At 43.4% G+C, this 23,934-nt stretch overlaps 3 protein-coding genes and 2 long non-coding RNA genes across 9 annotated transcripts in view; 3 read left to right on the forward strand and 2 right to left on the reverse strand.

Annotated features, from left to right (window-relative positions):
• Positions 1-4: 4 nt before the first annotated feature.
• On the forward strand, positions 5-4,880 carry gpalpp1 (GPALPP motifs containing 1). Its single transcript, XM_060072016.1, has 7 exons — positions 5-220; positions 426-540; positions 755-844; positions 1,497-1,746; positions 2,537-2,707; positions 4,052-4,144; positions 4,260-4,880. Exons 1-7 carry the CDS (start codon positions 139-141, stop codon positions 4,476-4,478), a joined length of 1,020 nt encoding a protein of 339 aa, XP_059927999.1. The 5' UTR covers positions 5-138; the 3' UTR covers positions 4,479-4,880.
• A 1,258-nt stretch (positions 4,881-6,138) lies between these two features.
• Positions 6,139-15,846, forward strand: gtf2f2a (general transcription factor IIF, polypeptide 2a). Of its 4 annotated transcripts, XM_060072017.1 has the most exons (10): positions 6,139-6,314; positions 7,379-7,452; positions 7,762-7,780; positions 8,021-8,159; positions 8,438-8,449; positions 10,426-10,476; positions 11,922-12,003; positions 12,254-12,353; positions 14,586-14,729; positions 15,278-15,846. In XM_060072017.1, the coding sequence occupies exons 1-10, from the start codon at positions 6,249-6,251 to the stop codon at positions 15,407-15,409; spliced, it is 819 nt and encodes a 272-aa protein (XP_059928000.1). In that variant the 5' UTR covers positions 6,139-6,248; the 3' UTR covers positions 15,410-15,846. The 4 variants fall into 4 exon arrangements, with proteins under 4 accessions (XP_059928000.1, XP_059928002.1, XP_059928001.1 ...); XM_060072019.1 differs by lacking the exon at positions 10,426-10,476; XM_060072018.1 differs by lacking the exon at positions 8,438-8,449.
• On the reverse strand, positions 9,873-10,481 carry LOC132472416 (uncharacterized). The gene is made up of 2 exons (XR_009529069.1): positions 10,281-10,481; positions 9,873-10,178 (listed from the first exon to the last, which is right to left on the reverse strand). It is a non-coding gene; the product is annotated as an uncharacterized LOC132472416 (long non-coding RNA).
• A 252-nt stretch (positions 15,847-16,098) lies between the features above and the next one.
• Positions 16,099-17,712, reverse strand: LOC132472414 (uncharacterized). Of its 2 annotated transcripts, XR_009529068.1 has the most exons (3): positions 17,439-17,635; positions 16,818-16,860; positions 16,099-16,369 (listed from the first exon to the last, which is right to left on the reverse strand). It is a non-coding gene; the product is annotated as an uncharacterized LOC132472414 (long non-coding RNA). The 2 variants fall into 2 exon arrangements; XR_009529067.1 differs by having other exon boundaries at positions 16,099-16,860; positions 17,439-17,712.
• Positions 17,713-18,607: 895 nt separating this feature from the next.
• LOC132471868 (protein TANC1-like) overlaps positions 18,608-23,934 on the forward strand; it is a 37,536-nt gene continuing 32,209 nt past the window's right edge. The window contains exons 1-3 of the mRNA XM_060071195.1: positions 18,608-18,888; positions 20,987-21,109; positions 22,536-22,628. Of these exons, the coding sequence (XP_059927178.1) occupies positions 18,813-18,888; positions 20,987-21,109; positions 22,536-22,628 (292 nt within the window). The 5' untranslated portion in view covers positions 18,608-18,812. The remainder of the gene's footprint in view (positions 18,889-20,986; positions 21,110-22,535; positions 22,629-23,934) is intronic.

Below are 23,934 nucleotides of genomic sequence, written 5' to 3' on the forward strand. Positions count from 1 at the left end.
GGATGTACGGTCTTATGTTTACTTCCGGTAGGCTACGGGTTCAAATCCTTTTTGTTCTCCCTAATGTTTTTTAAAATTCAATCTTACACGTTTTACATTTGATTTCAACTTCGTTTTGGTCAGAAATCATAAACCAATATGTCTAGTCGTGGCGTCATCGGTCCCGCCCTGCCGCCGAGGAAGACCCGCGACGAAGACTCCGAAAGTGATGATGATGATTGTAAGTCATTTTTAACTATGGACCAATTTAGCAGAAACACGATGTCTAGCCCTAACCCTAAGTGTGGATACTATATTTAACGTTTTAATTGTTGTTACTATGCATGTTACATGTGTGTCCTTCCCTGGCTGACAACTGTATGCACACCAGAAGGCCCTTTGGGGACAGTAAGATGTTCTGTCTCCTCTGTATGTTGTGTGCTCAGTCGCCGGTCCAGCTCTCCCTCCGGGTTATAAACCAGGAGGACGGTCATCTTCATCAGAGGACAGTGAGGAAGAGGTGGTGGCGAAGAGAGCCAAGACCAGACACCCTACCGAAGAGTAACCACACTATACACTAACGTTACCTTTCTACCTGCACTCCTACCTCAACAGCTAGTTAGTTTTATAACTAGTTATATATTCTATTTCCTCCCGAAAAGTTATTTAGTTTTATAACTAGTTACTATCTACAACCACGACAACAGCTAGATAGTTGGATAACTGGTGTAATGTTCATATCAATAACATGGTTATGTTATTGATATTTGTTCAGGTTGGATAAAGACACCAAGGATGACGATGCTGGATACTTTGGACCGGCTCTGCCCCCAGGGTTTAAGAAGCAACAGGCTTCACCTGAGAGGTGAGCACTATTCTGTTCCTTAACCTCGCACTCAAGTAAACACATGGTATGGGATGAACACCATGACTAAAGTGCTTCAGGTTGCGATGGTGACTGGAAAAGTGCTGAACTAACCCTGCACATTTCCTTTTTAACATTAACCACGGACAGTGTGACTGTTAAATTTAGGAGATTAAACATGCAACATGGTTAGCGGGTATGTTAAGTTTAAGAGTTAAAACATGAACCATTGATAGTTGCTGTCTTAGTTTGAGGAGTTAAGACTTGAAACATGGATGGTTACTGTTTTAAGTTAAGGAGTTGAAACGTGAAACATGGTTTATGTTTAGTAGTTGAAACATGGAGACTTAGACATGGAAAGAGTGACTTTTAAGTTGATTTATTCACATAATATGAATGCATGATAGACAAGTGATGTCATGTAAATGAGGTGTAAATAATGATTAAAATGGTGAATGAAATTATTATAAATCCTTGAAAGAAGAAATTATGGAATCAATTCTAATACAATGTGATTGAAGAGATAAATAGTGTGTGTGTGTGTGTGTGTGTGTGTGTGTGTGTGTGTGTGTGTGTGTGTGTGTGTGTGTGTGTGTGTGTGTGTGTGTGTGTGTGTGTGTGTGTGTGTGTGTGTGTGTGTGTGTGTGTTCAGGCCGTCTGTACTAGGTCCTGCCCTACCACCAGGGTTTCGCCGGGCAGCGTCGGACGACGAGGATGATGGAGACAGTGACGACGGGATCCCGGGACCGGCTCTTCCTCCGGGCTACACGGCCGAGCGGTCGAGCGGTGAGGAGGAAGAGGACGTGATCGGCCCCATGCCGGCCCGGGGGCCCGTGGATGACTCCGTTCTTCGGGACATTGAGCGTCGGGCTCAGAAGATGAAGGACAAGCTGACTGGAAACGTGAGTCTGTATTGGTTCTCTTTATTTCTACGGCTTAAACCTCTACTGAACCTGCTGTCACCTCCTTTAACCCGCACACCAACCAGCTCTTTTGACCGCATCCTGTCTCTTCCTGACCACTTCCGGTCCTATTCCTGAACACATCCTGTCTCTTCCTGACTATATCTGGCCCTATTACTGACCACATCCTGTCCTCTTCCTGAACCCATCCTGTCTCTTTCTCTTCCTGACCACATGTCCTCTTCCTGACCACTTCCTTTCCTCAGACACAAAACTGCCTCAGATGTACACTTTTAGATCAAAACGTTTGTCTGTAATTTCCTTGTTGTCACAAGGCCACGCGTGTGTTACCTCGTACTGTGGCTGTCTTGATTATCCGCGGTCCTCTACACACCGGAAGAGGGGCTGGCCCTGGAGGCTCCAATTAAGTGACAATGAGATCACAGACATTAATGCACACACGTGCACCAATATGCACACACACACTTACTTAAAACAAATTGAGAGAGAGCCAGAGCCTCCCGCAATACGCATACAAGAACTAGATGACTGGCTGACTGAATACAAGTCTGATTGCAGTTCTTTGGTACACCTGGAAGGATTCCAGAGTGCAATGTTCGGAGACAACTCAGTTCAACTAGCATCTTCATTCACAGAGCTTGCATCATACTAGTCATCCAAATCACCCAGACGGGGGATTTGGATGCCACAACAGAAAGTACTACATGGTGATAAATAACAACAATTATACAGAAAATAATCTGCGTGTCTGTTGTCCCCATGGCCACAGGAAGCCCCTGAGGTGGTTGCCAGGGAGACGTGGATGACAGAGCTCCCTCCAGAGTTGCAGCACATCGGCCTCGGCCTCGCGGCGAGGACCTTCAAGAAGAAGGCCGGTCCTGAGAACAAGGACCGCTCCATGTGGACTGACACCCCCGCCGAACGGGAGCGCAAGCTACAGGTAGGAACCCACCCACCTCTAACGGTAGAAACTTACACCTTGCCCCCCTCTAACAGGTAGGAACCCACCCCCCCTCTAACAGGTAGAAACCCACCCCCTCTAACAGGTAGAAACCCACCCCCCTCTAACAGGTAGAAACCCACCCCCTCTAACAGGTAGAAACCCACCCCCTCTAACAGGTAGGAACCCACCCCCCCTCTAACAGGTAGAAACCCACCCCCCTCTAACAGGTAGAAACCCACCCCCCTCTAACAGGTAGAAACCCACCCCCCTCTAACAGGTAGAAACCCACCCCCCTCTAACAGGTAGAAACCCACCCCCCTCTAACAGGTAGGAACCCACCCCCTCTAACAGGTAGGAACCCACCCCCCCTCTAACAGGTAGGAACCCACCCCCCCTCTAACAGGTAGAAACCCACCCCCCTCTAACAGGTAGAAACCCACCCCCTCTAACAGGTAGAAACCCACCCCCTCTAACAGGTAGGAACCCACCCCCTCTAACAGGTAGAAACCCACCCCCCTCTAACAGGTAGAAACCCACCCCCTCTAACAGGTAGAAACCCACCCCCCCTCTAACAGGTAGGAACCCACCCCCTCTAACAGGTAGGAACCCACCCTCCCTCTAACAGGTAGGAACCCACCCCCTCTAACAGGTAGAAACCCACCCCCCCTCTAACAGGTAGGAACCCACCCCCTCTAACAGGTAGAAACCCACCCCCCCTCTAACAGGTAGAAACCCACCCCCTCTAACAGGTAGAAACCCACCCCCCCTCTAACAGGTAGGAACCCACCCCCTCTAACAGGTAGGAACCCACCCCCCCTCTAACAGGTAGGAACCCACCCCCTCTAACAGGTAGAAACCCACCCCCTCTAACAGGTAGAAACCCACCCCCCCTCTAACAGGTAGGAACCCACCCCCTCTAACAGGTAGGAACCCACCCCCCCTCTAACAGGTAGAAACCCACCCCCTTTAACAGGTAGAAACCCACCCCCTCTAACAGGTAGAAACCCACCCCCCTCTAACAGGTAGAAACCCACCCCCCTCTAACAGGTAGGAACCCACCCCCCCTCTAACAGGTAGGAACCCACCCCCTCTAACAGGTAGGAACCCACACCTAGCCCCCTCTCCTTCTTTAACATGTATCCACAACACTAGCTTATAACTGACCCCCTCTAACCAACAGCCCATCCCCTCTCTAAAAGGGTCGACCCTCATCATTAGCCCAGCTCTAACAACTCGCCCACAACCAACGCTCTCTGACCACTAGCCCCCCTCTCTGACCAGAGACAAGGATGTGTTTTGTGTGTTCATTCAAGTCTGTCCTTTTATTGACCCGTCTAATAGGAGCGCCTCGAAGGAAAGGAGACGGTGAAAGAAGACGCACCAAAAATGTCCCGCAAAGACCTGGAGATGGCGGAAAAGGTTTCCAAGTACAATGTGAGTGTCCTTGGTGTTCGTTGCAATTAAAGCTACATTTCCACCATAGGAATAACAACTTTTATCAATAATAAAAAATATTAATAATAATGTTTTCTTTATGTCCCATGCTTAGGACAAGAAGCGCAGCGAGTCTCTGATGACTTTACACTCCAAGAAGCAGAAGAAAGAGGCCCTGACGAAGGTCAAGGAGCCAGTGGAGAGGAAGGCGTTTGACCGCGACGCAGACCTGCAGGTGAACCGCTTCGACGAGGCACAGAAAGAACGCCTGCTGAAGAAATCTCAGGAGTTGAACACAAAGTTCTCCCACAGCAAGGAGCGCATGTTCCTCTAAGCCTCCAGAGGAGAGGCTGTGTGTGAAAGCTGTACGTTTTATCTCGAAGGCAAAGGGGAGCCAGCTGTTACCGAAATGTGTTAATTCTCCTGTTGGTCAATCCGGAGACCCCTGGACAGTCCAGTAGGTCTAGAAATCTGTTTCGTGTAGCGCTACCTCCTGTAGTCTTCTCCTATATGGTTTGATGATGTTGAAAAAACAGGGAACTGCCACATAGTTTGAGACCTTTCAACTTCATACTGTGTCCAAATATGAATGAGTTCAAACTTAAAGCCATCATTTCATGCCTTTAACCTTCTTAGGAGCATAGCCTGGATTTAATACCTGGATGTCATATATAGATTATTGTTATGTATTTCAATTTAATGTTTTAATAAAGTAAAAATTGCTTTGTTTACACAATTTTGAACAGATCAGTATAAGCTGGTATTCCAAACTCTTCTTCAATTTATGAATTTATTCCTGGTGGACACTGAATACCAACGTCTTCTCCTTGTGGTGTTGGTATGACAGGGTGAAGCCACTGGGAGGCGCTGGACACTTGCTTCTTTGGTAGACCAGTACCTTGGCTTTTCTTTCAGGAAATTGACGAGCACAGATCCTGGGGCAGGTGCTTGGCAGTGGCGTCCCCTGGCGAGTCATGTATAATATGATTCTGTCTGACATTTTGCATTATTTACTATTCATGAAAACTATCTAATGTCATTTTTTAAAATTGTTAGAATGATAGAAAATACCAGGTGCATAACCAGCCCGACCGAGTAAAGGTTTTGTTCCTTTTACTCAAATTTAAGCTGTATATTTGTCTTTTGTCCAAAAAAAACCTGTGGCTATTTACTGAACAATCTATTGCCTAATAAATGTATAGACAGATACATACACATTAAAAAAGGATTGTTGTGGAACTCAATGCTACCTACCGGTTAAGTCTCTGCACATCAGTTAGTAACTGCAAAACAAAACAGAGTATAGCATTATGGTTTTCTTTAACTCTCATTTTTTACATAATATTCATCTAGCCTTTATAATTCAACAGCACAATAGAATTGCTGTAAGTCTGTTTTGGCTTTCGGTTAAGGTGTGCCATGTGTGCCACCCAGAATTTTCAGAGCTCCATCTGGCCACCCCTATGAAACATGTTTGAGTGCCAAGTCTGTCAGCTCGTCTGGAACAGAATAAATCATTTTATTACAATTGATGGGACTATCTATATATAGCAGCATGTTCCTTATTTTCTGTCTAGAACGACATTGTTGACGGTTTTGCCTGCCATGGCACTCACAAACAATAATTAATAAATGTGATATAAAGAATATGGAGCTGCTTGAACATTATACTGACATTCCCCCATCAATTATAAAATATTTCTATATTAATGTGTTTTTTTTATTATGCTAACACATGTTCACAACTGACGATTGACTGGTGTAATAGTTCACTGATAGTCAGTACTCGGGAATGCATTTATGCTCCACATTGTATCTCAGGCATACGGTTATTATTGAACATCATTCTAAGTTTATTATAAAATAAGAATAATCTTTTTCATAAATACGTAAGTCATAGATAATAAGAAGGATGTAATTATATACAAGTTTAATACTATGAGAATTAAGTCCCTGTCCCCAAAAAGTGGTCTGCTTGCTGGTGTTTTGGCCTCGTAGCGCCACCGTACTTCTCTTTCTGTCTGTGTTTTGTTTTTTTTAGCGTGTAGCCTTTAGCTTTGAGCTTGATTGTTTATTATTTTCTTCTTTATCCTTCGCTTCAAATATGTCAGACAAGGGTGAAGTGGATCTTACTGGTGCCAAACAGAACACGGGCGTATGGCTGGTCAAGGTGCGGATGTGATTCATATAGTTAGTTATTTACGTTACGTTATGTGATGTGATGTTTTGTTGAGATGAGAAGAAGCAGCACAGTAAAGCTATTGCTATCGTCCTCAACTACTGAAACCGCTAGTTAGGTAGTTAACAGACCACACATAACTTAGATCTCATCATTATGTTTAGTTAGGCAACGATATTTGATAGTCGAACACATAGACCTGACCATGTTTATGTTAAGTATCTCTTAGAGAACCAATAATCTTTGTTAGCGATGTGATGTAATATCATTTATTGAAAGCTGTGAGAAGTACTGTGGGACAAAATTAAATTACATACCCGACTCATCAACGTGGAAATAATATCTCTGACGACGGCTACTATTATATATTTTATAGGAAGGGCTGGGTAAAAATATCAATTCATCAATGCACTGCAATTTATTTGTTCTCGATTCAATTTCGATTCTGATTTTTTTTGTAAAAAGAAAAGTATACTCAGTCATTGTAATCTAGAAGCGAGTATGCCTAAATGTACATGCCCTTTTACATTTGTCCATGTTATGATTATTACTTTTATGCTGCAAGTTTAGCTCAGGAAGAATACTATACAATGGTGTATTCCCTTTTTGCTAGTTAAAGCACAATGGAATGGTTAATTAATTTTGAAATGGTTAATTCTAAATAATATTAATGTATTTTTGTCATGTGCACGTATTATTGAATCGATATCGAAGCAATTTGATCAATATCAAATCGAATCGATATTGAATCAAGACCTAAAGAATCAAATTGAATTGAATTGTGAGGTACCTGGCAATATACCCAGCCCTAATTAGCCTAAATTGTGAGAGCTTGTGGTAGGATGTTCAAGATGTTTTGCCTGGTATTTGTCCATAGATTCCATGATCAGAGTTAGTGTGGTTTAAATGCTGTTCTGGTGATACTCCGTATCATAGTGAGTGTGCTGTGCTCACAACTGTGTTCTGAAGGTTTACTAGTATTCAGGTCCTTAAGAGTCTGTTCATTTTTTGTTTTTATGATAATGTGTGTGTTCTATATGTTTCCCGGTATCCAGGTCCCCAAGTATCTCTCCCAGCAGTGGGCCAAGGCCGCAGGCAGGGGAGAGGTGGGGAAGCTACGGATCAGCAAGTATGTACAACTAGTGGTCTTCATCAAGTATTAGATGTTAGCAGTTAAATACGGTAAATAAATTAATAGTTCACATTTAATAAAATGTGCTGAATCACTCACTCCACACTTATTAAGGTGATGAGAAAAGTTTATATAAACCCTAAAAACAAAACTCTGTAAAACAACTATAGCATAATACATGGGTATGTTTGCACTACACACCTACCAAACACCTTGTCCAGTCTTGGAAAGACTCAGGATTGGTAGGCTCGCTGTGTACGAATGAGTTCACTTCATAACTAAATTCTTACTCCTGCTCTTTTATAGAAACCAAGGCAAAGCAGAGGTGAGTTATTTCTTACTATTAATGGTTGGCCTCACCGATGTGGGTGGGTGTTTTTGAGTAATGTTGGGGAATCCAGACAAAAATGTATGGCTGGTGCTCGTTGTTACGTCAGTAGATGAGAGGGGGCGGTGTTAGTGAATGTACAGCTTGATGTATGGGTGGTACTCGTTGCTAGGTTAAAAGATAAGAGGGCGGGGTGTTAGTGAATGTACCGCTTGATGTATATGGGTGTTGTTCTAGGTGGCCTTCACGCTGAACGAGGACCTGACGGCCATCGATGGCAGCGGTGATAAGAGAGTGCACGCTCCCCGGGACCACCCCTTCAGCATGCAGACCGTGGGAGGCCAGATGCTAGCGGTCTTCACCGAGACCCCCTCAGGTCAGTCCACCTTCTTGTAGACCCCTCGGTTCCAACTTTATAACCCTCAGGTCAGACTGCCTTAGGTCATCCAGTATTCTGGGCTGGTCTAGGTTTAGTCTGGGGTGGTCTAGATAGAGTCTGGGGTGGTCTAGGAATAGTGTGGGGTAGTGTTTTTTGTCTCCTGTGGTCTAGGTTTTGCCTTGGGGGGGGTCTAGGTTCAGTCTGAGATTCATAGAGTGCACTGCTGCTCTGTAAATGTCTTACTAACTCTCCACTCCATCATGTTTTTCCTGTAGAACATTCGAAAGGTAAGCTTTTTTTGTTTGCCGATGTATTTGTGTGTTATTTTTGTTGATTTTGCTTTTTATGTCTCCCACAATAAGACGACAAATACAAAACTGTCTTTGTATTTGAGTTTTTTGTCTTTTACGGGGTACAACAGCTTCTGGTGTGGTTTGGGGTCTCTCTCACTCACTCTCTCACACTCACTACAGACTCCGTTCTCTAGGTTTACAGATAACAAACTCAGTGGTGTGCAACAAGTGGCTTCGCTCTATGATTTTAACATCCTTTTAACCAATCAATACCATTCTACTGATTGTGGCTTTATTTGGTGCATGAGTTTGTGGAATATTCTGATCCTGCGTGCTCGCTGTTGTGGCATCTTGGTGTGTCTGTTGATTTATTATGTGTTGTTTGGTTGTTCTGCTGAGCTCGTGGTTTTGTGCTTGCTGAAGAACGTTTGAGAGTGTGTGATGGTGCGCCGCCATAATGATCTGCACCCTCTTGCCTCAGATTCAAACTGTATGTCATAAGCTACACAAAACCATTCATTATTAGTATTTATTACCATCTGTTCCCACTTTTATAAACTGCTTAATAACCTGAACAACATATAGTAGATGGTGCTACCATGTGTGTGAGGTGTGTGGTAGTGTGAGGGGACGTTTGCTGATGTATGTTATATATACTTGCAACAAAATTGAAGATGTGTTTTATCGACCCAACAAAGTGGTGCCTTTGGCTTCTATTGCCCCAGAATGCTCCGGGTGCTGAGACCAACTGAATGTCTACATTCCACCGATATGCATCTGCCTGCGATTGGTCAACAATACCAGATGAACGATGACACCAGTTTTAGAGCCCAACCGATGCTATATTTAGGGGCCGATGCCTATACGGATACAAGGGAGTTAAAAATGACAGATCGTAAATTGGCCGATATTCAAAATAGAGATTTATCTGCCATTATTATTGTGGTAGGGTTATTGTGGCTCACCCTCCTGCAACGTTACAGACCACAGCACCATTACATTCAAATAATGAGCTAAATGAACCAATTAACTGTATGGAAAGAAGCTACTACTACCACTACTATTTAGAGGATCAAAGGCACAGTAGAGGATTCATGAAGAGATTACTACATTTATAAGTCAACACCATTTCTAAAGTTTTCCTATCAGCGCATATTGACAAACCTACACGCTGATACTGATATATCTATGATAGGACAATATCCTCCAATAAGGGTCAGATCCAAATCAGCCAACCGATATATTGGTCGCTCTCGGGTTATTTGAGTAATTCCCAGTTAGAATCAAGACTTTTGTAGACTGCTCAAATAGAGATGACAAGGACACGGAGATTGTAGGAAACTCCTAGAGTCAGTAAACACACCGCCATAGCATCCCCGTCTTCAACAGCATTTGCACGGCCATTGCGAACAAGCAATTTTCGAGTTTGTTGGTGTGTTGGTGTGTGTGTGTGTGTGTGTGTGTGTGTGTGTGTGTGTGTGTGTGTGTGTGTGTGTGTGTGTGTGTGTGTGTGTGTGTGTGTGTGTGTGTGTGTGTGTGTGTGTGTGTGTGTGTGTGTGTGTGTGCGCTGGGTGGCTCGTCTGCTGGTTAGAGGTGTGGGGACTTGAGGGGGGCGGGGCTTCCTGCGTGGCTAAAGGAGAATCCTGGGTGTGTTGACCGTTCGCTCCTCCCTGTATCTCCCTCCCTGTATCTCCCTCCCTCCCTGCATCTCCATTCCCTTAACCTGTCCGCATCTCCCCTCCCTTTACCTGTCTGTGTCTCCCCTCCTGTTACCTGTCTGTCTGCATCTCCCCTCCCTCTACCTGTCTGTCTCCCCTCCTGTTACCCGTCTGTGTCTCCCCTCCTGTTACCCGTCTGTCTGCATCTCCCCTCCCTTTACCTGTCTGCATCTCCCCTCCTTTTACCCGTCTGCCTCCCCTCCATGTACCTCCCTCCCCGTACCTCCATTCACCCCTCCCTCCTCCCTGTAGGCCAATCAGAAGAGAGGGCTGAGGGTAGCAGCTCTGGGGGGACATGTCCAGGTGAGTCCTCCGTCGCCCCCCACCCAGGGCCCGGTGGTCAAAGCTCCTCCCACTCAGCCCCGTGTTGAGATTATTTTTATGAGCTGGCCATCTCATAGTATCGGTGTCTCTGAACATTGCAGTTGAACTAACCTTCAGATGTGTTCCCTGTCACAACACAATAACACAATAGTCTGTTCCTGGTGCTGATGGGAGATGTAGTTCTGAAGACACTGTGTGGGGATCCTTGGTATTTGTGTCTCTCCTCACACAATACATGTTGTGTGTTCCAACCGTTTAGAAGGATGAGAAATCTGATGTGTTAAAACTGAGGAGGGTTACAATCACACTACAATGAACAGTAGTAGTAGTCATACTTGGTGTACAGTAGTAGTCGTTCTACTTGGTTGTGTACGGGGAACAGTAGTAGTAGTTCTACTAAGTAATGTACAGTAGTATAAGTTCTACTGAGTAGTGTATTTGAACAGTAATAGTAGTTAAAGTAAACAGTAGTATTAGTTCTACTTAGTAGTGTAAGGGGAGCAGTATTAGTAGTTCTACTTAGTAGTGTATGGGGAACAGTTGTAGTATTTCTACTTGGTAGTGCACAGTAGTGTTAGTTCTACTTAGTGTAATGTTGGAAGCATTAGTAGCTTATAAGTATGTGGGAACCGACTACTCTGGTTCTGATGTTTGTTTTTAAGGTTCAGATAATGGTTTGAAGCAGGAATAAGTTCTGTGTGTGTGTGTGTGTGTGTGTGTGTGTGTGTGTGTGTGTGTGTGTGTGTGTGTGTGCGTGTGCGTGCACATCTCCCTTGTACTTTGATTGGCCGCTGAGGCACGGTGATGCTGTTGAATGTTGAGTCATGTTGTTTACTCATGGTAAACTGATGAATCCTGTGGTATCATACGTTACAGCCCTGTAATCCCCAGTATGTAAAGGAGCATCCATCTTCGTAAATTAAGGGGCTCCAAAGTAGTTTTTGTTGGAACAAGAGAGGAAGAACTATCAAAGTCAATTATTTTTGTATAGCCCTTAATCCCAATCAGTTTCAAAAGGCTCAATAGGCCATATATTTATGACATCCCCTATCCCTAGCTCCCCAAATGGCAAGAAAGAATCCTTCTAGTGATGGTAAGGAGTGCAATGGGGGCCATACTTGACATACATAGAGCAACATATTCAGGGTCAATTGTGATTGGCTGCTGGCCAGTGCGGAGGTGGTAGCCATTAGGTGGGGATCCAGGCATCCAGACACGATCACCGCAACACACTGAAACAGAGACAGCATTATGGTTAGATAGGGCTTCGTGGACAAATCTGTAATCAAAACATCTTTGGTCATCAAAGCATGACTGAAGTCATCAAAGCTCGAAAGAAAGGAGTCTCCCTTCTTCTCTTGGTGTGGGCGCCAATGAAGAGATGGCTTGTGGGTAAAGGCTGTGATGTGGCTGGTCCTCTGTAGACAAGGTGGCGTTGGAGGGGGTCGTGGTGCAGAGGGCCGAGTGTCGTCCAGCCGTTAACGACAGCTACATGAAACTCAAACGGTGAGAACTGCCCTCAATAACCTCCAATAGTCTCTATACTGTATAACCCATTACTGCTCCTTACTGACCTGTCTCTGTGCTGTCCAACTCCCACCCGCTCCGCTCAAGAATGACCCGTCTTCTTACTTTCCAACCCCTGCCTGCTCTGTACTGTATAACCCCTACCTGCTCCTTGCTGACCTGCATCTATTCTGTCTAACCCCACCCTGCTCCTAAATGACCTGTCTCTCTCTGTACTCTTTACCCCCAGGATGCAGCTTGAGGAGTCTATCAAGCCGTTGCGATTGTCTCAGCAGTTGGACAAGCCTGTGACCAGCAACTACAAGCCAGTGGCAAACCACGCCTCCAACGTAAGTAGTCGTACTACCAAGGGACTTCCTAGAAGTACCAACGTTACTACTAGTACTCCAGAGTTTTCCAGAAAAACCCACACTACTAGTAGTATTAGAGTATCCTGCTTTTTTTCTTTCTGATTTTGATATTTTTTATTTGGCATTTCAATTTACATTTTTAAGTGTTCGTTCTGTGTGTCCCAATTGTTAAGTGCCTAGGGTCCTGGTGGAAGGCGCTATAGATATAGATAGTTGCATCATTATTCACTTTTCTGGCTCACCCTCACCTCGGATAATAGTTTGCATTTATTTTCCTCACCGTCAGGGATCAAGTCCAGGGTTACTGTCACTGGCATGTAGTCCTTTTGAGCAAGAACAATGAAATGTTCCTGCTCTTACAGTGTTTTTTTTTTCAGATTATATAAATTGTTGTCCTCATTAGCCCCTTAGACCCAACATGATCTGAAAATAGGGTCAAAGTTGACATGCTATTTTATGTATTCTTTAATATAGGTATTAGTGGGCCACTAACACAGTATTCAAAGACGTTCCCGAAATTCAGCCGTGGTGCAGTTACAGCCACTCCGAGCCAGTCGCACATTGAGCTTCCCCCAAATGCGCTGTTTTGGTGTCTGTAGCTATAATGCAAATGAGGAGGAGCGAGGCGGGTCAAGGAGGAGGGTGTGGCCCTGAGCAACTTGCAGCCAGGGTAGGTACCATGCGCTCTGTTTACAGTGGATGTATCGCCATTGCGAGGCGCACACAGCCTTTAGCCATGTTCTAGAACACGGCTAAAATAATACACGGGAGTCCTGGAGCTTTATATCTAAATAATATCATATACATAGATATCTATATCATATATATTATCACGGCCAAAAGCTGTGTGAGCCAATATTATGAATCTCAAACGACCGCGTTGGGTTCTCCGACGTTCCTGGTTCTTCCACGTCCACATCAATCTGAAGTAGACTGAACCGCGACATGGCCGCGGCAGCGCCGAGGCGGTGGTCCCTCGGCAGCGGGAAGCGGGGCTCAAGCGGGAGACCTTTGCAGCCAACAATCCCTTTCTCCTCCATGTCGTGGTTCATGTTCTTGAGGTTGTCAAAGCCAAAGTTCCTATCCCCCAATTCATTCTCAACCTTGGCTGAGATAACCCCCACTACGAGTCTCGTTGTAGAAATACCAGAGACGAGAATCCGACGTGTTATGCGCCATAACACCAAAAGCAGAACGGTTATCCAAATAACAAGGAAGTGTACAACACTTGCGTTACACTCCTGGAGCTCTATATCTAAATAATATCATATAATACATAGATATCTATATCATATTATCACGGCCAAAAGCTGTGTGCGCCTCCAGACGATATTATGATCGCAAACGACTTAATCGGGTTCTCCGACGTCTCTGGTTCTTCCACTTTCACATCAATCTGAAGTAGACTGAACCACGCGCTGCCTGCTGCCTGCTGCCGGCTGCCTGCTGCCGGCTGCCTGCTGCCGGCTGCCTGCTGCCGGCTGCCTGCTGCCGGGCGCTGGTGCTTTGCGGCAACCGGCGGCATGTCGCAGTTCATGTACTTCAGGGAGTCAAAGCCAAATTTCCTTTCCCCCAATTCCTTCCGAACCATGGCTGAGATAACCCCCACTACAGTCTCGTTGTGGAAATACAAGAGACGTCAAAGAACCGACAAGAAAAACTTGCGTTACAGTGTGTGTATTCACACACACACATGTGGCGCTCGCACGGTCGTGTCTCATTGGCGGGCCAAAGTCTCTGGGCGGGCCAGGCAGAGTAAGGGGAGGAGCTTAGATGCTGTGTGAGGACATATGAAACCACAATCCAAATCAGAGCGCTTCAGCCTCTGTTTTTTCAAAGGCGAGCAGAACAGCTAGTGCTCGTTTTACACTGAATGCAAGTTTTAGCCACTGGGGGACCATAGGCAGGCTAGGGGAACTCATATTTATGTTAGAAAACCTCATAAAGTGAGATTTTCATGCAATGGCACCTTTAAAACAAAAGTCTTCGGTGTGGAAGGAAACGTATAGAAATGTAAAAGCTGGCTCTAAACCAGGACCTTATGGCTGTGAAGCAACATTGCCCGAACTGTACCTGACCAATCTGACCTTTTTTCTCCCTTTCCACCCGTTCTGTCCCCCTTTTTCCTCCTGTTCCCGCTACCTCTGGCCCTCTTCTCTCTCATCATGGTTATCTCCCTCGCCCCCTGGTTCTCTTCTCTCTCCCCTGCAGTTGGAGTATGACAGGAAGAAGAAGGAGGAAGGGAAAAGGGCGAGGGTCGACAAGCAGCAGGTCCTGGACATGCTGTTTTCGGCGTTTGAGAAGCACCAGTATTACAACATCAAAGATCTGGTGGACATCACCAAGCAGCCGGTGGTGAGCAGCACCACCATGTCTTGAAAACTTTCTGACAGCTCTCTTCTCTATACCACTCTATACCACTACTACCGCTACATATTGGTGGTGGTTAGTGAGGTCCCCCCTTCACTTTAGGCGTCTTTGAGTGTTATTAATTGTTATTATTCTTCATGTTTAACCTCTGTTTTCCTTTTATTCCTAGTCTGTTTTACATAGTTTTGAATGATGACTATATGCTCTGTAAGGTGACCTTGGGTGTCTTGAAAGGCGCCTCTAAATTAAATGTATTATTATTATTATTATCCATGCTGGATGCTTTTTAATGGGACTTTCATTAGATGTTAAATGGTGGCTTTGATTCTTGTTTTTACTCGTTTCCCATTATGCCGTGACTCTTAAAAGGGCAATATAAACACGTTATTTCTGTATTATAAAGTTCACCTGCGTGCGAGCGTATCTGTACTGTTTCTCGCTTTCTTTGTCTGTGGTTTCCACTCTTGTAACCAAGCATGAATGCGTCTATAGGGGACCGGAATACATAAGTAATCCTTATTTGTTTCTCGCAGACGTACTTGAAGGAGATCCTGCGGGACATCGGGAACTACAACGTAAAGGGAACCCACAAGAACACCTGGGAGCTGAGGCCGGAGTACAGACATTACCAGGCGGAGGAGGAGAAGGTAGAGGAGAGGCTCTAGCTGCAACGGGTTAGAGATGGACCAATAGTTTCCCAGTCTCGAGACAGAAGGATGAGGCCCTCGGTACTGAACTCCTTCCAGCCTCTCGTCTGAAGATTACACTGGTTCCTCCCACACGCTCATGTTTTTAGAAAGTGGTTTATATTTGTATTTTCTGTGATGAGTGGACCTAACCGAGTGGTGTCCTGGTCCCCGCGAATCAGAACTGCTGGATGGGTTTTACACATGTGCTTTCAACAAACCCAGTCGTCTGGGTAGTCCACTCGGTGCATTGTTTGTAATGTTGCCAAGTGTTATTTTGGTCCACTCCGTGTCTGGGCTGCATCCCATTTTAAACTTGAATCATTTATACATTCGAATTAAATTTATTAACATTAATTTGCCTCTTAATGTACAGTAACCCTTGTTTCACATTAAAGTAACTGCTCAAGATATTATCCAGGCTATTTTCTGCTCAATGGAAAATGGGTTTTTGAATAACGCAATATAAATGTGCATGTTAATACTAATTAAGTCAATAAATTAGTTAACCTGGCAAGTGTATGGGGCTGCCATTTTGATCTCATAAGGAACAGAATGCATGTAATGTTTGACTCAGTTGGCTGACCAATGAGGGCCTTAGTCTTAACTCAGGACTTTATATAATTGAACTGCGGACATGACCTTAAAAAAATGACAGGGAAACGATATATATTAAACTTTTTTTTATTAACATTTAAAAGTAAGTACAGTGCATAATTTAGAGACAATACATTAAGATTTAAAAAGAACTGCAATGCAGCCACTAGTTCATTTGAAATACAAATGCGGTCAATAGGGCCACTTGTCATGCTATGAATCCAGTCTGGATGTTGGTGTACAATTTGTATCAGACATATTAAAAAATATTATGCAAAAACATCTCAGCTCTTTACAGAATAAATAAACTGTTTTGTAATGCAGCCATACCTCCATGGTTACCTACAAGAAAAACGAAACAGCATAGAGTTAGACATAATCTCTTCTGAACCATTGAAAAACGACCCAGGTGTTTATTCCTATAGCATAAAGCAACCAATGTATGGTATTTGTACTTGATGTGATGATTATTAATTATCAAAATTAGATACATTTTCAGTCTAGCTGACTTCCCGTTGCAACCAACCATCTTTTGTCAACAGTATTTGTGAGGTGAATCCGACATTTACAGTATGTGGGGAGGTGAATCTAATATGTACAGTATGTGTAAGGAGGTGAAGTGTTCTCCACTCATCCTCCTTAACCACCGAGGGGGAGGTGGGAAAGGAGGCGTAAGAAGGAGGTGAATGTAGCATCTCTTTGCAAACCCAGGAGCCAATGAGTCATGCTCCGGGTCTATCAGGGGATGCAAGGTTTCCATGACATCAGCATCTGCGTGCGCTCCACTCACCTGAGAACTGGGACGGTAATCTGTAGTTCACCTCCTCGGCTTCCTATAATTAAATTACATTTTCTTCCATTAATTTCATTTCTAATCCAGGATAGATTACCTCTTCAACACTTGTGGACAAGTCGCATTCAGAACTTTCCGTTTCAAGTCAAACCGAATTTTAAAAGTTTAGGCTCTTTGGTCATGCTTATGGGCCGTCACTGGTTGAGGATAACGAAGTCAGTTTGGAGTCAGTTGTATTTGATGTTTATTTACGTACAACCAAGAATTATACCAATTCATTTTGTATATTAGCAGTAATAGTCGCAAGAAGGTAAAAAGACAACCAGTGATTCATTGTAATTTCGTAAACTCGGAAAATGATTAATGAAAAAAAATGTACTTTGCGGGGACAACGGGTTTAGTTAAATGAAATACATATCGTAGGTTTGATTAGAGATCCTCAGTCACCCCACTGATTCAAAAACCACACCAACAAGTAACCCAACGCTTAACTTCAACAATATAACGTACAAATAATACAGTAGAATTGTTAACAAGTAGAGTATTCTTCCTGATAACAGGCTTGTACAATTCATTTTAACACATTTAAGAGTCGATGGCTTTTGATGTTAAACTCACGTGATTCATCACCTAACGCCGGACCGAGTAGAAATAATGGGAGGCAAAATCTTCTTCTTATACCTCTTTTTCTTCTTCTTCTGCTTATTGTTACAGCGTTGGCTACCGCCACCTTTTGGTCAGGGTAGGAATTTAATCACCCCCACACCCCATCTCAAACTCTTAACAATGCACTTTATATTCCCTTGTAAATTATGGATTATAAACTATATTTTGCTACATTTTTTTAATATGTTTATTTTCGATTTATTTTTCTTATTTTTTTATAAGGAAGTGAGCGACTACGTCAATTTTGTATTTGGACTCCCGGCGGCACGATTGGCACCGTGGCTACTACTCAATATTATTTGTGTTTGTTTAATCAGAATCAGAATCAGAAATACTTTATTGATCCCCGGGGGAAATTGTTGAAATAAAAATGAAAAAAATATTGTTGAAATTATAGCTTTGTCTTTAGAACTATTATTATAATATTTATTATACATCCATGGTTACCAGCATGAATTCTGTTAGCATTTCTTTGTGTCATCTTGTCCTACAGCATGAGTAGTACAATATGTTCTTTGAGGGACTGCAATTAGTAACAGGAAGAGGAAGCTGAAGAGAAGCCACTGTACAACGTGGACATGGTTGTTCGCCTGGAGCTGCAATCATAAGAGAAATCATAATACATTTATGTTAAACAATACAAATGTAGAGAAAATGAGCATGTATACTCTAGAAAACGTACATAAAGTATGCCAATACATAATATGTAAATTGGTGAAGTGGCTCATGTACAGGCTGAGGTGTTAAACATACTGAGCATGAACTAATATCACCTGAAGTAGCAAAGTGTAAGTAAAGTCAATTATTGATTTCCCTCCTAGACCTACTCGAACTGTTTTCACCACCGCATATTCTCTATATCCAACAAACAACCAAAACATGCTCTACCGTCCGTTTCCCTTTGGTCACAACATGTACAACTACCCTCAATGTCAACTATTTTCTTTAAATGTCTCTGCTCAATCCGATTTAGAAATATGCATTAATCATGAAGAGTATTACAACTAAAAGTACAATTAAAAAAATGTACCTGCTGTGCAGCACTGACCCCTTGAGGCGGGGAGAGACGAAGACCCCTGATAAACGCTTTCCATGCAGCGTAAATATAGGGCGTCTGCCGTCTGGAGAAGTTCGTGCGTTTGCGCGCAAACACAAATCTCAGTAGAGCCATGGTGGTTGTCACAAGCGTAAGGAGAGGAGAACAGTAAAGAGAGACAGCAGCAGTGATCAGAGTATACCAGCTATAGAGTAGAAGTGGTGTGTCATTAATAGGTCATCACAGTCTGTATTCCAATCAATACATTTACTTTAACAGAGCGCCTCGGTATGTTCAGAGCGGTGTTTGGAAATAGACGCGATGGAAAAGGAAAAAAAGGAGAGAAAAAGGCCAAAGTTGATTCAGGTAAGATTATTATTACTTAATAATTATTAATACCTCATTTATAAGAACACATTACTTGATTGTGCAATCATAGCCTGTTGTGTTTGCTTTAGGTTGTTTAGTGACTGAGTTTTTTGTTGCAGCATCATTCATTCAATATTTCTCATAAGAGTATTGTAGTCATTATGACTTATCATAATAACCAGATGATGAAATCATTATTATATATCATTATACAAAATCATGACATCATTATAACTTGATCATGATAACCACACCATGATGATATTATAACTCATCGTTATAACCAGATTATGACGTCATTATATTCATCATAATAAACAGATCATGAGTGTTAAAGTAATAATAATAATAATAATAATAATAATAATACATAGTGCATAATACATAATCACAATATAAGTATTCACAGTAATTATATGTTTATTATCAGTTTTATTACACATAATCAGTGATGTTTTTCCTCTTGCGAGTAGATTGTTTCTTGTGTGTTTCTTAGTGCTAATTTCTGCTCCTTCAGGGTGGAGAGCAAATCCAATTAGCCCATTTAATACTCTTCATCGCCACCATCATCATCTTCATCAGCCCACTTAACACTGTCCCCTGTCCTTCATCACCACCATCATCCTCATCGTCATGGAGAAGTGTGTCAGGAGAGGAGTTGACCTACTAAAGAGAGGATCATGAAGTCCTGCAGTGCTTCTGAGAAGTGTTCTGGTAGTTCTTCATAAGCACAGTCTCTGTGCTAATGAGACTGCTCACAAACTCAGATTGGCTTCTTAAACTATGGTTTGCAATCGGGTTGGAGGTCGCTCATGGTCTGACATGCAAAGAATGCTCTGAAAACCTTTTGATCCTTGTAAAGATTTAAGGAACACCAATTCTGGTTTGCTGAGAGTTTTTCTTAGTGTGCGATTGTTCGGCCCCCAGGGGTGATCGTTTCTGTTGGGTCCTAAGATAAAACGTTTAAGAACCCCTTCTGTTCCGCCGCTGAATGAAGCTACAGCTGTGCGGATACACAAATGCTGTTTGAATCCTATCGCTGGGAGCGGACAAGTCCTTCTATCTCAGTGCTGGAAACATCTCCAGAAACACAGCTAGCATGTTGCACATGAATATTTCATCATGTACTGAACTCATTGGCAAGAGACGGGCGATCTGAGAGAATGTATCTCATTAAAGTGGTAAGTTAGTGCTACAGGGCTGGTGGACTGTAGTCCCCACTATACCAGTCCTAGCATTTGCCCTGCATAGTTGATCAGATTATAGCCTATATCTCCTACGAGGGAGACTGTAACATACGAGTGCTAACACAAGGCCTGCATAGTTCCTCATGATATACATTATGCAGTCTATATATGTACGTGTTAATGTGTAATAAATTACTGTAAATGACTTGAAATAGTGTTCTTGAACCAATAAATGCATGTATAGTGGATGCATGAAACAATTGCTCATATATAGGGTTAGGTTAGTTTGATAAATATATAAACCTTGCATATAACTTTAATATGAAAACATGCCTGAGTAATCTAGTAGATTAGAGTTTGTACTCTATACTATCCTGCCTACTAGTCCTTGTCTGCGTAGTGGTAGAACTCTGCGTGGAACCTTGATGTGGATGACATCTGTTGCTCCAAATTAAACTGGAAATATTTTGCACCTTTCAAGCAAGTGTGGAGCAAAGCACTGCATCTATCTTATTCATAGAAGAGTGAGGACACTTGTTCTAAAGGAGCATATGTCTTGATGTTCATATTTATCATCTAACATTTCTTTATGTTCAGAATTATCATCAGACACGTCTATGTTAATAATTATCATCTGACATGCCTTGATGTTCATATTTATTAACTGAAATGTCTATGTTCAAAATTATCATCTGACATGTCTTTATGTTCATATTTATCATGTGACGTGTCTTTATGTTCATAAATATCATGTGACATGTCTTTATGTCCATATTTATCATCTGACATGTCATGGTAGAACAGTTATTCTAGACCACTTTTCTAGCCATCTCTACCTGTTATCCCATCTCCTCTCCCCCTCGCCCCCTCCCCTCCTCCCTTGCCCCCCTCTTTCCCTCCCCTACTAGCTCGGAGCGGGAAACAGCGGAAGCTGACTAAGGGCATGTCCATATCACTGCCCTCCTCCCCCCTCCTCCCCCGCCAGGACTACCTTCTGCCCTCTCCCACCCCCGCATGGGGCCACTCACCAGGTGAGGGAGAGCCTTCGACCCACCATCACCACACCATAATTGATTATAGGCTGAGTCTTGGCCCAGTCCACCAAACCATATGAGGTTTGATTAAAGGCCTTCACCCTTCACTCCAGACCATATTAGGTTGGAGTAAGAGTCTTAGGCCTGCCCTGTACTCCGTTATGTCCTTATAGTTGTACCATTCTTGTGTCTCTCTCTCTAATAAAGAGAAAGTAATAATAATGTCATATATAAACTCTACCACTAGGTGACACTGTTTTACCAAGTAAGGGCACGAGGACCTGTTGTTAAATCGAGTCTCTCCCAAACAGCTGCCTACCAGATGTTTCTAGAGCTGGAGGCTTTTAGCCAATCAGTGTGCGGGAAACTAATTAAGCAATTAATTAAGGGAAATGTGTCTGCTGAGTGTGTCAGAGAACCTTCACGCATGTTAGTCATGGGTTGACGCTTTGATCAGGAATTTAGAAATTTATTCAGGTTTAATGGCTCTTTATGAATGGACACTGCTGTAGAGTTCAGGTAACCAGGCACACACACACACACACACACACACACACACACACACACACACACACACACACACACACACACACACACACACACACACACACACACACACACACACACACACACACACTGTGTGTGTGTAATGTGTGTATAGTAGAGAGAAATGGTAGCGATATTTATACTGATATATAATAGAGGAGAAGGTAGATATATAGAAGAGAGACGGAGAGAGTAGAGAGAGATTGAAGAGAGATATATACAGATATATAGTAGAGAGAGGAGTACTGGTTAGAGAGACATCTGTGGTGAGTTAGAATCAGGTATTGTGTGTAACCATGCTGCTCAGCTCACGCCCAGCCATCTCTTGGGACGCAATTCAAATTCTGCACCACAGATCTCATCAGTACAAGATTAATGTCTCTCTCTCGCTCTCTCTCTCTCTCTCTCTCTCTCTCTCTTGCTCTCTCGCTTTCTCTCTTTCATCTCCCTCTCTCACTTCTCTCGCACTCATCCCTCTCTCCCACCTCCCTCTCCCTTCTCCTCCCTCTCCCATACTCTCTTTCATCTCTCTATCTCCTCCCTCTCCTTCTTGAGATCTCACTTCCTGTCATTCATCTCCCTATCTCTCTCTCTCTCTCTCTCTCTCTCTCTCTCTCTCTCTCTCTCTCTCTCTTCTCTCTCTCTCTCTCTCTCTCTCTCTCTCTCTCTCTCTCTCTCTCTCTCTCTCGCTCTCTCTCTTCCTCTCTTCCCTCCTCCCTCCTCCCTCCGTCTCCCTTTTCTCCACTACACTCTCCTCACTCTCTTCTCTGTACCTATCTCACTCTCCCTCTACCTCTCTCTCTCTCTCTCTCTCTCTCTCTCTCTCTTTCTCCCTCCCTCCCTTGCTCCCTCCGTGTCCCTTTGTGTTGTGCTGGAGGTGTGAGGAGGAGGAGGAGGCAGGCGGCGCTGGATGGATGTCCTTATGAAGAGCCGGTCTCCGCGTCGTGTCGACCGACGGAGCACTACAGAGGTATGTCCCCCTCCACTTGCCCAGAGAGAGGATTGGAGGAGAGAGAGAGAGAGTGTGTGTGTGTGTGTGTGTGTGTGTGTGTGTGTGTGTGTGTGTGTGTGTGTGTGTGTGTGTGTGTGTGTGTGTGTGTGTGTGTGTGTGTGTGTGTGAGAGGAGAGAGAGAGAGAGAGAGAGAGAGATAGAGAGAGGGAAGGAAGGTTGAAGTTGTGAAAAGTAATGCTTGTGTTTATCTGAGAAATTTGGGTTGGGTTAACTTGGATTGCATGTTTTCTATTCGTAACATCCTCTTTGCGTGTGTGTGTGTGTGTGTGTGTGTGTGTGTGTGTGTGTGTGTGTGTGTGTGTGGTGTGTGTGTGTGTGTGTGTGTGTGTGTGTGTGTGTGTGTGTGTGTGTGTGTGTGTGTGTGTGTGTGATGTTTGGCTGTGTGGTGTGTGGGTGTGTCAGGTGTGTGTGTGTGTGTGTGTGTGTGTGTGTGTGTGTGTGTGTGTGTGTGTGTGTGTGTGTGTGTGTGTGTGTGTGTGTGTGTGTGTGTGTGTGTGTGTGTGTGTGTGTGTGTGTGTGTGATATAAGGTGTTAAGTAGAAGGTTTTATTGACCTGGTTAAATATGTTGTGTATGAACTTCTAGTATTTATATAATTTTTTCTTCTAGTAAGTAAAGAAGAATAGTATATGTACTTCTAATGTGTGTTGTATATGCGTTTATAACGTGTTCTAATGTAAGGTAATGTAATGTGTAGCTCTAGCACATGTTGTAATATGCGTGCTGATACAGATACTTCTGGTACGTGTACTATGTGTACTAGTACGTGTTGTACCTGTTCTTCTAGTGAGTGTACTCTGTACTTTTATAACGTGTACTATGTGTACTAGTATGTCTCCTATGCATAGTATGTGGACTATGTGAACTTTGTGTAATTCTCATATGTGTACTATGTGTACTTCTAGTTCCTGTACTATGAGTACTTTTCGAATGTGTACTATGTGTACTTCTACTACGTTTACTATGTGTCCTTCTAGTACATGTATGATTTGTACGATGTACTATGTGTACTTCTAGTACATGTTCTATGTGTAGTGCCTTGTGTACTTCTACAATGTGTACATGTGTTATGAAGCATCTTTTAGTTGCCAGGCGCCTCTCAGCTTCCTGTTTCCAATGGCAACGGTGAGGCTGTGATGGAGCCGGACACCTGCTCTCACATCCTGACTAATCCTGCTTGCACATCCTGACTAAACTGCTCTCACATCCTAAATAAACATGCTCTGCCATCCTGACTGACCTGCTCTCACATCCTACATAAACAT

The sequence above is a fragment of the Gadus macrocephalus genome, chromosome 14 (assembly GCF_031168955.1).
Source record: "Gadus macrocephalus chromosome 14, ASM3116895v1".
Taxonomy (NCBI): Eukaryota; Metazoa; Chordata; class Actinopteri; order Gadiformes; family Gadidae; genus Gadus; species Gadus macrocephalus.

Excerpts from the sequence above, each read along its gene's own strand:
- gpalpp1 (XM_060072016.1), top strand. The coding sequence starts at position 139 with ATGTCTAGTCGTGGCGTCATCGGTCCCGCCCTGCCGCCGAGGAAGACC. Across the intron at positions 541-754 it reads ACCAGACACCCTACCGAAGA|GTTGGATAAAGACACCAAGG; the intron begins GTAACCACACTA and ends ATATTTGTTCAG. Across the intron at positions 845-1,496 it reads CAACAGGCTTCACCTGAGAG|GCCGTCTGTACTAGGTCCTG; the intron begins GTGAGCACTATT and ends GTGTGTGTTCAG.
- gtf2f2a (XM_060072017.1), top strand. The coding sequence starts at position 6,249 with ATGTCAGACAAGGGTGAAGTGGATCTTACTGGTGCCAAACAGAACACG. Across the intron at positions 6,315-7,378 it reads CGGGCGTATGGCTGGTCAAG|GTCCCCAAGTATCTCTCCCA; the intron begins GTGCGGATGTGA and ends CCCGGTATCCAG. Across the intron at positions 14,730-15,277 it reads ACATCACCAAGCAGCCGGTG|ACGTACTTGAAGGAGATCCT; the intron begins GTGAGCAGCACC and ends TGTTTCTCGCAG.